The sequence below is a fragment of the Camelus ferus genome, chromosome 15 (assembly GCF_009834535.1).
Source record: "Camelus ferus isolate YT-003-E chromosome 15, BCGSAC_Cfer_1.0, whole genome shotgun sequence".
Taxonomy (NCBI): Eukaryota; Metazoa; Chordata; class Mammalia; order Artiodactyla; family Camelidae; genus Camelus; species Camelus ferus.
In genome coordinates, this window is record NC_045710.1 from 49,575,946 (window position 1) to 49,589,696 (window position 13,751).

The 13,751-nt window shown below is 40.0% G+C and overlaps 1 protein-coding gene across 1 annotated transcript in view; it reads right to left on the minus strand.

Annotated features, from left to right (window-relative positions):
- PPP3R1 (protein phosphatase 3 regulatory subunit B, alpha) overlaps window positions 1-561 on the minus strand; it is a 53,413-nt gene extending 52,852 nt beyond the window's left edge. The window contains exon 1 of the mRNA XM_032497705.1: window positions 151-561. Coding sequence (XP_032353596.1) covers window positions 151-153 — 3 coding nt within the window. The 5' untranslated portion in view covers window positions 154-561. The remainder of the gene's footprint in view (window positions 1-150) is intronic.
- Between the last annotated feature and the right edge of the window lie 13,190 nt (window positions 562-13,751).

Consider the following 13,751-nt stretch of genomic DNA (forward strand, 5'->3'; position numbering starts at 1 on the left):
GCCCGCCGCCCCCGGGCCGCTAAGGCTCTTTAGGATCTCTCGAATTTTCCACCGGGGGAAGCCGACCAGGGGCGTCCGGGCTCGCCCCCGCCCCTGCCCCTGGGACCAGCGGGCGGGGAGGGATGGTGCGTGGGGAAGCCAAGGGCTCACCATTTTGCTGGGCGGTCGGCGGCTCGCTCGCGCGGAGGAGAGTGTCGGCGCTGAGACGGGCTCCCGCAGGAAGCAACGGCGGCGGCCGGGCTACGCTGGGCTGGGGCGGCTGCGGCCCTCGGGACGCCCGCGGGGGAGGGGGTGCGGGCTGGGGGAGGGGAGGCGGCGCCGCGGGGACCGCGACGGCCGGGTGACGGGGCAGGCGGGAGCGGGCGGGCAGGAGAGAAATTAAGGTTGAGATTCAGAGACGGAGAGCGCGGGAGGAGAGACGGCGAGGAGGGGGACAGACAGAGAGGCGAGGAGAAAGGGGAGAGGAGGCCAGGCGGCTAGGGGGCTGCAGCCTCGCGCTCGCGCCCGCGCTGGAGCCGTGACGGACTCACTGCAGTGGCTCGCGCTGACCCGCAACCTCAAGGCACGAAAAAGGGGGAGGGCGGGAGAGGGAGGGGAAAGCGGAGCGCAGCGGCGCGCGGGGAGGAGGGCGGGGGCGCGCGCGGAGCCGGCGGCGGGGGCGGGGCTTCCGCGAGCGCCGCACATCCGGGAACCCGCGCGCCGGCTCGGCGGCGGCCGCCTCGGCGCTCTGGCGAGCTCTGGTTGGGGAGCGCCGAGCGCGCCGACCACGTTCGCCCCTCCGCCGGCCGCCCCCCTGCGTGCGGGGCGGGGGGAGCGCGGGGGCGGGGGCGCGGACGTCGGTGACGTCGCTTGGTGGAGCCCTTCCTGTCATGTGGCTGGAGGCGGGAGGCGATGGAGGGGAGGCAGGGCCGGGAGGGGAAGGAGGAAATGCGAGGGTGCCCTGGGAGGGAGGAAATGTAAAGGGTGCGCGAACACCTGCCGGAGGGGGACGCGGGCCCTGGAGTGGGGGCTTCGCGGGGGAGGAGAGCAGATAGCGGCCTTGAGGTGTCGAAACCACCCAGACTCCCCACCAAAAAGGGGAAAATCCCAGCCGTGGGGCTAGAGAGGATCGGTTTGCACTTTAAGACAGGTATCTCGGCATCGGTGTAACGCCGTGGACCCCCTGCAGAATGCATGGCGCATCTAGACTGTTGTCACCCCGCTGCAGCACCCGCAGGCCCCCACTTCAGTGTGGGTTGGCAGTCAGGTGCCGGGTCGGAAAGACAGGAGGAGGGCCAGAGCTGCGCCGAAGCTTGAGGCGCGGGGAGTCACAGGACCACCGAGTAGAGGGGCTGCCTTCCACTCTGCAAAGCCTTTCTCACCCAGCTCTGTATTTTCCTTAAACCCTCCAGGCTTCCTTTTGACGCGGAGCGGCAGTGTTTGTTTTTGAAAAACATTTGAAGACAGCCCAATTGTCCGTGTAGAAGGGCTGTATCTACTTTGGTGGCAATTATCATTCCCGGAAAATTCAGACTCCAGTGTTCGAAATGGAGTCCAGAAAAGCATTAAAGAGGAAAGTTATGTTTGGTGAAAAGGGGCGGGGGGCGGAGAGCTGCCGGGAGAGGTGTGATGAAGATAATGAAGAAAACATTTTGCAACAGGTTTAACCGGCTACTCCTTTTCAAATCTTGGTAATTTCGTGTGTGTGTGTGTGTGTGTGTGTGTGTGACACAGAGAGAGAGCAAGAAATGTTCACTGAGTAGTCAGAAACTTCGTTGACAAATCCTTTCGAGTAGTTTAATAGAAAGCCATAGTGTTTTTAAAGGCAGCCTGTTAAAGCTCCTTACGTGAGAGTTTTATTCTTCTGTGCCAATTATTTCTCAGTATGATAAACACTCATCTTTTCTAATGGAGGCTTGGCTGGTGGGCCCTGGGTCTCTTCGCAACCGCCCTTTTCTTTACGAATTACTTTATTTCTGTGTCAGGATAAACAAGGAAAAGTAACTTAGACTGCTGACCAGCTGTATCACACAGAATGTGTCAAGGAAAGGCCAAGAAATGACTTCGTTTCTTCCACCATTTAATCTAAGAGTCTTGACTTAGATATGTTGCCATTTAGATGCTAATAGGTATTCCAAAACAAGGCAAATTGTCGCCTGCATTTTCTAGGTATATTATTTTTAGTAAGTTTTTCATCATGAAATTGACAATCTCATTTTTTTGAAGTACAATATTAAAAAAAAAATTCCTCCCCCTCAACTCCACCTCGCAGAGATAATCGACTGTGTGTGTGTGTGTGTGTGTGTGTGTGTCCCCCCTTCCGTCCCTTGGGCATATTTAGTGAAAATCAAATTATCACACTGACTGAGGATTAAACACTAAGAAGGAATTTGAGCTATATGGGATGCAGTAGGTTTAGAGTAACCCATAATTCTGTCATGATTTGAGCCAATTCAGACTAATAATTCAACAAATACCTATTGTGAATCTAAATCAGAAATTCAAGAGCTAGGTACTGTGAAACATTGGTTAGCCTATGTGAGTGATGAGAGCAAGAGACAAAAGGCCAGTTCACTTGCTTCTTCCCATCCTACAAATCTACCAGAGTTTACCACCTACATTCTCCCGGCTTTGTGTACATTGCATAATACATAGACGTGTAGCCGGTTCCTCTCTGATACTGAAACGAATTAGTCTATCTGAATCCACTGAGAGAGGTAAAGCCAAAATGCACCTCTAATACCCAGATTTTCCCCCTAAGGCCATAAAAAGAAAGTATGATCAAAAATATTCTCTTTTTTGCCTTTTCCCCCTAAGTTTAGGTGTCAAGATTGATATGAGAAGGAACAGGTACCAAATAGTCCTGTGAAAAGCACACATGTCTTTAAGTAATTAGAAAAGTGAGGAGGCGAAGGACACATCTAATGAGTGGATTATTTTTTCCTGGAAAAGTTATCAAATAAAAGATGATTGTTGGAGAGTTATGGAGGTAAGTTGGAGGGAGTGACACTTAAGACAGAGACGACAGTTACAAGAACGGTAATGGTCAGGTATGAGGTAATGAAATGTACCAATGGCCGAGAGGAGGATGAGGTAAACAGAAAAGACATGAAGCAAAAATGGACCCGCTCTGCAATATAGCCAATGTCAAGAACAAGAAGAAGGGGCAATAAAAGATGACTAGTTATAGCTGGATGACAGGAAAGAGTGATGCCATTGGGAAAAATAGAGAAGTCGGGAGAAGTTTGACTGTTGAGTGAAAAGAGATGAGATTGGATTTTAAAATGCTCAATTTGTGTTGCTGGTGAGATATCCCTGTGGAAGCACCCAAGCAGCAGCTGGAGGTGCGGGGTGGCAAGGAATAGCGATGTGGGGGTCAACTTAAAAAGAGAGATGGAAATTGAAATCTTCAAGTTCCCCCTTACATCATGATAAGAAAAAGAAAGGACCCAGAGATGGTAATAAAGCTACTAAGTGGAAAAGAAAAGAAGGAGAGAAAAGTTTTAAGAAAGAGATAGAGTAACTGTTTCCAGTCCTTTGTAACCATAGGCAGCCTTAGGCTTCGATGTCTCTGCAATTATCTTTAAGAAGTTAGAAGTGTCACAGGAAGTTTTATCATGTGTAGACCTTCAAGATCATTGTGATATCCAGAGATCTGCCTTATTCTTAAAGGCCTGATTACTGGCATTTACTTACACTTAATCTTTAAGAGTGGCAGAAGAAATAAATGACTGTTCCTGTAATTGTTTAAAACATTCCAGTGCAGTATTACCCCCAAAATACCCACTCTTACTCATGATTGTATTGACTAACGTCAATGAGAAATCATGTTTAATTTTATACTCATACGTGGGAAGAAAATACCAATTAAAAAGGAGAAACCATTTAAACCACTGTCAGTAATGTCTGTTCCTTTTTAGTACATGTTTAGGGGAAACATCTACCTCTCCTAGGTAAAACGTGTATGTCCAAGTTCTGGAATCCAGATTTAAGAGTATTTTGGAAGAAAGGGTATATATAGCTCATGGGTAGAGTGTGTGCCTAGCATGCGCAAGGTCCTGGTTCAATCCCCTAGTACCTCCATCACAAACAAACAAACAAACAAACCTAATTACCTCCCTCCTTAAAAAACAGAAAAGACTATTTTGTACCTTTTTGCCATTGCAGTAGGCACTAAGGTTGCTCACCATCCTTCCCAGAGTCCTTTTTTGTAGTGAGAAGAAAGCAAGGATGCGGGCTGGCCCCCTGCTCCAGGGTGTGGTGGAGGGAAGGTTCCTTGGCACCTGAGACAGCAGGGAAGTGGCTAGTTCCCGTCTTGCTAAGCAGTGGAGGTATGAGCCAAGGATTCTAAGTTCCATCTTGGAAACTCATTTCTCCATAGAAACCATTTTACAAAGAGTTCTGTAAACAATGGCCTTCCTTACAAAAGCCTACCTAAATTATAATGTAGTTGGAACTCTGCATATTTGCTATTAAAAACATGATAGAAAACAATGCTCTTAAAAATATATGACTTTATGAATTAATGAGTTTGGGGAAAATGTATACCAAGTACTGGATGGAATTTTTTTTAAATTTTGAGCGTAACTACTTTTTAAGTATGAGTTGCATGCAACTTTCCTAATTCCCATAAGGGGATTAATAACATTGAATCTGTTCAAAATAAAATTCTCTATCATTTGCTTTTCAGATGCAACACAGATTAGAAATACTTCTTAATTAGAAAAAGTTCCCCAAAACTATGTGATAAGTTAATTATGTAAGTTATTTCTATATTATATACCGGGCCAAAAAGAAAAGGAGTAACGAGACTTCCTGAGATTTTTCTGGAACCTCGAAAATCCATATCTAATTCCATGTGTTGAAGGAAAAACCCAGTGTTTTTAAAGGCAATGTATTTACGCTCTTTACATGATGAACTTTCTATTTCTGTGCTGGTTATTTTTCCATATGATAAGTACATTAAATTGGGTCACTTGGGTGATTATCTGCATGAAGATAACAATTGAAACCATGAGATAGAGGGCAGAAATCAGAAAGCATAGAAGCAATAGGGCCAGACTAAGGGCAGAAACAAAGGTAACACCTACACTCAAGTGGCCAAAAGAGAAAGAAGTCACAGAGAAGATAATGGACTGAGCAGAAGGGCAGGAGACCTAGCAAGGATGCTCAGGGAGCTGAAGGAGAGGGGTCCAAGATGAAAGGAGTGGTCCAGCGGTGTGGTCAAGGGGACCAAGACAGGTGGAGTCGTGCAGGCAGTTGGTTTACGTTCATGTATATCCACTGAGATGTCCTAGAGTGTGTCTTGAAATAGTGGTTCTGAATTAGAATTCTTGCTTATTTCTTTGACTCTTGTACATACAAGTGAGAACGAAGAAAAAGCCATTTATTTGAACTTTGATAGTATTTCCATTTTACTAATTCACTGAATGTTTACCTTATAGCATCTGTGTAAACAATACTCACCCAAACATAAGAGAAAATACGATTTAAATGTAAAGCAGATATATTATTGTACTTGAGAAGACCTGTTTGTCATACTTGTTAACTCTTTTATATACTTACACGCTCACAGCATCTGCATATGCTCCATAAGAGTGAGGTCCTAGTTCTGACTCCACCTCTGGCTCCAGTCTTTTTCTGTATGAATTTTCGATACTCATTTAAGACTAAATCTATGCTGTGTAATATGGTAGCCATGAGCCACTGTAGCTGTTTACATTTCAATTAAAATTTAATAAAATTAAAAGTCAGTTTTTCTGTCTCAGTAGCTACATTTCAAGTGCTTGATAGTTGTATACTTCGTGGCTGCCATATTGGCCATCACAAAAACTTGCCATGGGACATCACTCATCTAGGTCCTTTACCTGAAAATATCCCTCACCAACCACTAATACACTGTTTGTTTATTAGGAGGGTGAGCGAATTTCAGACATAACAAGTTAAGTGAAACTAGCTTAGGAGCCCTTGGCGTTTGAACAAACGTGTAATAGACACTCAAAAAAAAAAAAAAAAAAAAGACCCAGGAAAGCATATTTGAACAAACAAAACTGTGCTAATGTCAGAAAAAATGCGTTGTGAACATATTAGAGAGAGACTGAAAAGCGAAAAACTTTAAGAATATTGTCAGTACTTTTATCAACAAAAATGCATATATTCTATATTAAAATGTTTAATGTGGCTTTTTCAACAGTAATAGACGATTTGAAATTTATAAAAATGTTTGGCAACTGCATAGAATTAGTAGTTAATGTACTTTGCTTTCACTAAAGATTTTTATTTTTTACTATAATCTGATTTCTATATTTTACCCACAGCGTTAATACAGATTTCAAGTAGCAATCAGGACACTATAGAGAAGTTTTAAAATACTAAGAGAGTGTGTAAAGGATAAAGTACTAAATCTGTCCTCTCACAAAGATTCCTAGGAGAGCTTTAATAAATAAGGGATCAGGGTTTCAGTTTTATATTCCATGTAAAAATAACATTCCTTACTGCTGAATCAGGACTTTGAGCAACAGACTGAATCCTCTTCTTGGAATCATCGAGTTTTTTTTTTATCGGGGAATTTTCAAGGTAGACCTGGGCTTCCAAAGGAAAGGAAATGAGTAAACTGGCAAGAGAAGATTGGTTTGGCATAGAATATCCATTCTTTGACTTACCCCATCTGCTATATGAAAAGGTATCCAAACCAGGACAGGCTGATCCCTAGAAAAAAGAACAATGTTTTGCAGATTATTACCCACAGCTACTAGGAATTAATTGTTTTTGGATGGCAGATCTCCGAGGTCCCCCCTGATTTTTCTTGGGCATAGGGAGGCAATGCAATGTCATTATAGTGCCGTTAAGGCTAATCCACACCCTTGTGGCACAGGAAACCGTAACTGGGGCGTATTGTAGTATGGCGTTTTCTAGATGGGTGTGTGGAGAGTGAGGAGCACTGAGTCTCAATATTACGCATTAGTAACCTGTCCTTTACCTCCATTGTTTCCACTAGAGGGAACTACTCTGAACGGTCCACTTCTGAGCAAGTCTGCTCTCTCTTTTGCCTGACTCTGGACACTGGGTGATGTTTTTAGTGGCATAAATGGAAAAACTTAATTGTAAAGGGCCCGTTGGGGGAGAACTGTTGCATCAGTAATGTGGTTATTATGGAAAATGTTTTACATACAGAAAATTACGAAGAAAGGCAAATCATCTGTAATCGTATCAGCAAGAGATAATCATTATTTATATTTGGATGTGTATCCAAAGATTGTATCCAATCTTTCCTCTATGTATATATACCAAAAAAAATGTATATATATGTAGTATATTTAAATATATATCATATATATATAATTGGGACCTACTGTCTTTAACATACTTTTCTACTTAATATTTTGGAACAATTTCCCACATCTGTACATATTCTTCAAGAATTTTTAATTTTTATAAATTCATTAATGCTAATGTATGCCATAATTGATTTAAAGAATCTCCTATCACTTAATTTTGATTTTGGTTGTTTTCAGCTTTTTCTATTACAGACAACAGTGTGTTAAACATCTTAGTAAATCTTTGTGCATATCTCTGTTTTTGTAGGATACATTCATAGTAGTGGAATTATAGAAACAAAAGGTATAAATGTTTTAAAGATTTTCTATAATATATAATTTTACTCTCAAGATAACTCTCAAGGAAGTTTGTATCATTGTAGACTCCGACCAGCGGTGCCCATTTGCCAATAGCTGTACAGACGATGTATTGACATTTTGTTTAAATGTAGGTTTTTTAAAAACTGGTACCTCATCATAATTTGTATTTCTTGGTTTATTGGCACTATTGAACATTTTTCTTAAGTTTTGATCTTTTAACTCAACTGCCAAGAATATATCCCTGTGACGTACCTGTCCATTGCCTGCTTTTCTTAGGGAAATGTGTCATTTTTAGGGATTTATAAAAATATTTTGTATATGAAGAGTACAATCCCCTTATCCTATATTAGGACGCTGTCTCGCAAGCTTGTAGTTTGACTTTTGATTCTGTTTGTGGCATTTTTAAAGATTATTTTCCCATTCTGCACATGGGGGAAAAATAACATATGGATATTTAACCTCTAATGGAAAGGAATATGAAAACAAATAGATATATACGTATGTATAACAGAATCACTTTGCTGTCCACCTGAAACTAACACAACATTGTAAATCAACTATACTTCAGTAAAAAAAAAAATCGTACCTTTCATATATAAATCTCCTTCTAGTTAAGTAAGAACTTTTTTCATATTATTAATCTATCTCTCCTATACTGAACATTATAAAATACGTATTCAGTGGTTAGATTGGAACTTTGAATATCGAGTGAATTACCAACCACTCTTTACTTACAGAATATGGGTTAATTAAGGCTGACTGGACAGTGGCTCCTTACTTACTCTGTTTTCTGTTGAATAGCGAATCCGATTCATTCAAAACTTCATTTGACTTTAAAGATAAGCAAAGCCGATCTGTCAGTCATCCTCAATGAAGAAGAATGGAACGTATGAAAATGTTGCACCAAAGCCACATAGTGAGCTACGCATGCACCTGAATATGAAATCTTCAGAAACTGAAAACAGCTGAAGATATCTCCTGAAAATGTCACATGCTCTAAGGTCAACTGTGTGTGCTATTTTGTTATAATATCTACCAGTTGCACTCATAGCCTGTCCAATGTATATGATAATAAAATGGTTTGTGTGATACACATTGCTTTATGTTTTTTCTCTATCAAGTACGTACACTACTGGAAAATTACATGAAAAGTTGTATCATATTTTTCTTTCTCTCTGTGGTATCCTAAGTAAGTGGCAGAAAATTAAACCAGCCTATTATTTATACATAAAAGGTAATTGCAAGGTAGTTTCTCTATGTTTACATTCTATGGACATATGAAAACAATTTGCTTCAACAAAAGTAGCGTTGTAACTAAATATATTGACAAGCCTGAGATCCATACTGGGTGGTTAATTCTCATTCTGATTTTCTGCTGGAATGAGTTCTTCCTTGTGCAATATTCTAAATTAGAAATATCTTAATGAAAAAATAATAATTGACTGGTTATATCAGTTTTCCTTGTAATGATTAAATTTATTATAGAAATTTATTTTTTTCAGGGCAAACTCGTTGGAACCACATTTAAAATTTTCACTAGCGTATTCTCTATAATGCATTTCTTCCAGAAAATGTAAGAATAACCAAAAAGGCATATTTTCTTTCAATGGAAGTACTGGGGATTGAACCCAGGACCTCTTCCATGCCACTCACGTGCTCTACCTCTGAGCTATTTCCCTCCCCCTAGGGAGGGACTATTTTAAAGAAATATATTTGTGGACATAAAAGTGTACAACATAATACAAAAGTATTTATGTTGTAAATTAAGAATACTCAATAAATGAAGCATACCTGCATGTTCAGAATTATATCACTAAGATTAATGAATATGCTTTTAAAAATATACAACTTTCTCTTTTGAAAAGAAATTATAAAAATATATGAGATACACAAAATTTAATAACAGGTAGAACTTGTTCTGGAAAATTGGCAAATTGTACTAGTGCTAAAATTCTCAAGGTCACAGCTAGAAATTGCAGTGTAGATACATTTTCTGCATTTTGTCAGAATGGGGAAGTTGTATTTCTAAGAAAATGTTTTAATTAAAAATTGTGTATTTTTGAGTAAGGATGAAATGTTTGGTAACTTTGGTTAGACTTTGGTAAGTTTTCTTCATTGAATTCTATGTGTTCTGTGATTTTTAAAGAAGATTTTCAGGGTATCATAAAAGTTGACTGCATTCTCTTAATCATTCTGAGTGACAAATCTAAGGGAAGAGGTATGTTAACATACAAGCAGATCACCTTTGCCCAGTAGCCGTTGTGTTCCAGGGCCCATCCCACCTTAGACGTGGATTTTGTCAGTGATGATTTCACTTAGTTAGTCTCAATTAGCTTTTTCCACTGTTTTTTCCAAAATAGCTGCTCATACTAGTTCCAAGACACCAGTATAGTCATTAACTACTTCTAAGCAGAGAAGACTCTCTCTTTCAAACTGTCAAAGCATTTTCTATTAGCAGGACCTGTGTCCTTTTTCAGTGTAGTAGCAGTAGCCTTAGAAGCATAGTTTGCCAAGAAACAAAAAGATTTTTGCAAAAAGCAATGGGGGTCAGTGACAGAATGAGGAAACAGTAGAGCCTCTGGTCCAGCATTAACAACTGCATTCAGGTCCAGCCAGAGATGTAATTGTACTCTTTCTGACCATCACTTCTCCTCTCTTGCCCCTACGCTAATCTCAAGTCCTGAGCTTTGAAATCCTCACCCTACTCTCTCTTCCAACCCACACTCAGTCCCTGGGTCCCCTTGTTCCCTTGCTTCCTTTTATGGGATTCTATAAAACACTAAAATTAGCAATCAGAATGGACACACCCAAGAGCCAAAGGATGGTTTTATTTGCAGAAAGCAAGTTACAGAAAGTACTTTAAAATTGATTGCAATGTCTACAATCCTGGGTAAATACTGGGCCATGACCGAACGGAACCTCCTGTCTGTCGTGCAGTTGAATAAATTGCAAAATAAGAGCACAACCCACCACAATATATTTTAATCTGCTATTCATTCCAAAACAATCTTGATGCTATAGGAGAAAGACTTTCTTCTAATTGAGAAGTCCGGAACCCTATAGTTCGTTTTAACCGTGACTGTATCTCTTATTTTTACCTTTTCTGTTATGCAGCAATTCAAGAAAACTCTTCTTATGATATCAGATAGAGAGATTTTACAAAATGAAAACTTTTTGTAGAATAGTTGTCATTTGAAGTTAACTAAATAAGTACACGTTGAAGGTCTAATTAGCAATGGATATTTTCAGTGTAGGATAAAGCTTCGTTAACCTGAACACCAGAGAGATGTTGAAATTTGATCATTTGCCTTTAGCAGATGCTTTGAGACAAAGACTGGTGTTTGGAGACCCAGGACAAAGTGATCCTTGTGCTCAGAGGGTGTGTGTTTAAGAATAAGGACTTAATGGAGTTGAGTTCAGGAGAGAAGGTTTAGCAGACTCAGATCAACCCGGGGTTGAAATGTGCATGTTCTTGTGACAGAGTAAATAGGAATCGGACAGGCAGGGGCTACAGGATGTTTAGATAGTAGTGGGTGGAAGGATTAGACACTATAAACACTGAGTTTAAGAACTTTGAACTCCAATAAAGCACGCCAGTACCCAGCGTTGGTGAAGCACTGAGGGATCTGAGCCTGGCTGGCTAGCAGGGCATAAAGAATCATTGGTATTGCTGGAAGAGCATGGGAATGAGTATGAGTAATTTATAAAGACACAATTTTAAATACTTTGAAACTTGTACCATATTTTAAAGTCTTTTCAGTTGACTGAAAATAATCTTGTGGGTCTGAGACAAGTGGAGATTAATTGCTGGGGCTGGAAGTAAAACTCAGGTCTGCATGATTCCAAAACTCAAGATTTTCATCACTTTATTATACTGCTGCTGTTTGAAATACATAATTGTGGTGTGTGTGTGTGTATCCACACTGTATCATTTTTTATGTATTTGATTTTCTTTTTAAGATAAAGATCAGATCATGCTGTTTTGTAGCTGTTTCCCTCATCAGCTCTTGTGTTCATGTAACACACTAGGCTTCTGAGGGCTCTGATAACAATGGTTCCAGCTGCCCAACCATAAGTCTAAGAACTGAATTTAAATAAAAGTCAATCCCCTCCGTGAAGAATGGTCCCAGGAGGCCATACTAAAGCCACCAATGATGTGGGCCTTTAGTCCGTCAGATAGCAAGCCTGGAAGTTGAAATGAGGGGAAAGATTAGCAGTCCAATTTCTCTGACTTTGTGAAAACAGTCAAATCATGGAGACATTTGGGAACACTCATAACCACAGACTCACCAACTTTTTCTCATTTGGAATATTTTGGGCTATTGTGTAAAAATAACAAAAATATAATCTCCACCATTTTCTCAACTAGTGTTTCTACTCATTACGTAGAAATATGTAACAGTGAATGTCAAAAAAAATTACAACTTGGTTTATACAATAAATAAGTATGTTTCCAAGATACACAGGAAGCAGATAATGTGAAGAAAGTGAATTTTTAAACTCCCTTTTTTCTTTTTAAACCCGACTATGGTTCCAAACATGAAGTGTTCCATATTGCTGTCTTGTTATTATATTTCATGCTTGGAGTCTGTGATTATATAAAGTAAATCAGATCGTGTGTTTTACTAATTTGGAGGTTGGTAAATCAGATCCAGGTCCCTTAAGTTTTGTCCAGTGTTTAGCTCTGCATTTTCCCCAGTTTTTTTCTTTTCCTTTTTGTTTGTTTGTTTGTTTTTTGTTTGTTTTTTAATGAAGGTACTAGGGATTGAACCCAGAACCTTCTGCATGCTCTGCATAGCATTCTTTACCACTGAGCTATATCCCCTCCCCCTCTTCAGAGCTTTTTTTCCTTCCCTCCATGTCCTCCACCATGTGGGCAGAGTAATCACAACAAATGTTGAGGTCCCTGTGCATTAGTAGAGTATAAATATTATTAAAGTGAACTTGAATTTTTTAAACAACTTAAAAAATAAGAAATAGAAAACATGCCTCTCAAGATCACAATCCCTGTTTGGGATGCATTTCCGCATCTCTAACGTGAGGGATTTAGAGCAGATGAAGATTTAAGCATCATTCCTTCCAGCCCTCGGGGTCTGTGCTTCCATTGTTTCTAACAGACCTTGTGGACCTGCCAGAGCAACACCCGGCAAGTTCCAACGGCAGCCTTTGAGAAAAACAAAGAGGCTCCTCTTCATTTCTTGGGCTCAGTGACTATTTCACGTCAGGATTTCATTTCAGTCTGCTGGCTACAGAACTGGGGCCCGTCACTTTCGTTTTATCCAGGATCACGTGGACCAAGGTCAGAAAGAATCGGGCACTCTTATTCAAAATATACACATGAAAATAAATCTACAAGCCAAAGTTAGGGAATATATGAAAAAGTTCTCATGACAAAATGATTATTAAAAGAGGGTGAGGTAAATTTCTTTTTTTTTTATTTTACTTTTTAATTGAAGTGTAGTTGATTTACAGTGTTAGTTTCAGGTGAAATGCAAAGAGGTTCAGTTATACATGTACATACATACGTGTTTTTCTAAGATTCTTTTTCATTATAGCTTATTACAAAAAATTGAATACAGTTCCCTGTGCTATACAGTAGGTCCTTGTTGTTTATCTATTTTATATGTAGTAGTGTGTATCTGTTAATCCCAAACTCCTCATTTATCCCTCCTGCCCCACTTTTTGGGAGGGATACATTTCTTATAAAGAGATCACCAGTGAAACGTAATCTTTAAAAATTGCACAAAATTTTTAAAACCTTTAAATAAAGAGATCACCAAGTATCCCTTAATCACAAATTTCTTATTACATTCATGAAAATAAGATGAAACCTCCAAAGACAGCATTCAAAGAAGTCTTTTGCAATTTTCAAAAGATCTGTGTTTCTGTCCTGGTGCAGCTAATAAACTACTTCCAGGGGCTCCTTTAAAGAAGAAAATCTACTAGTAAATTAGATTCTAATGTTCCAGAAGATTCTTTGGCATAGAATTAATTTACAGTGCCCAAACTGCTAGAAGAATAGGTGATAAATGGGAGAGAAAACGATTTGAAAATGTTTTGAAATAAAGGTCTCCTGAAATAGCATACACAAAAGGAGAATTAGTTAAAGTTTTATGTAATCACTTAAGGCGTTTA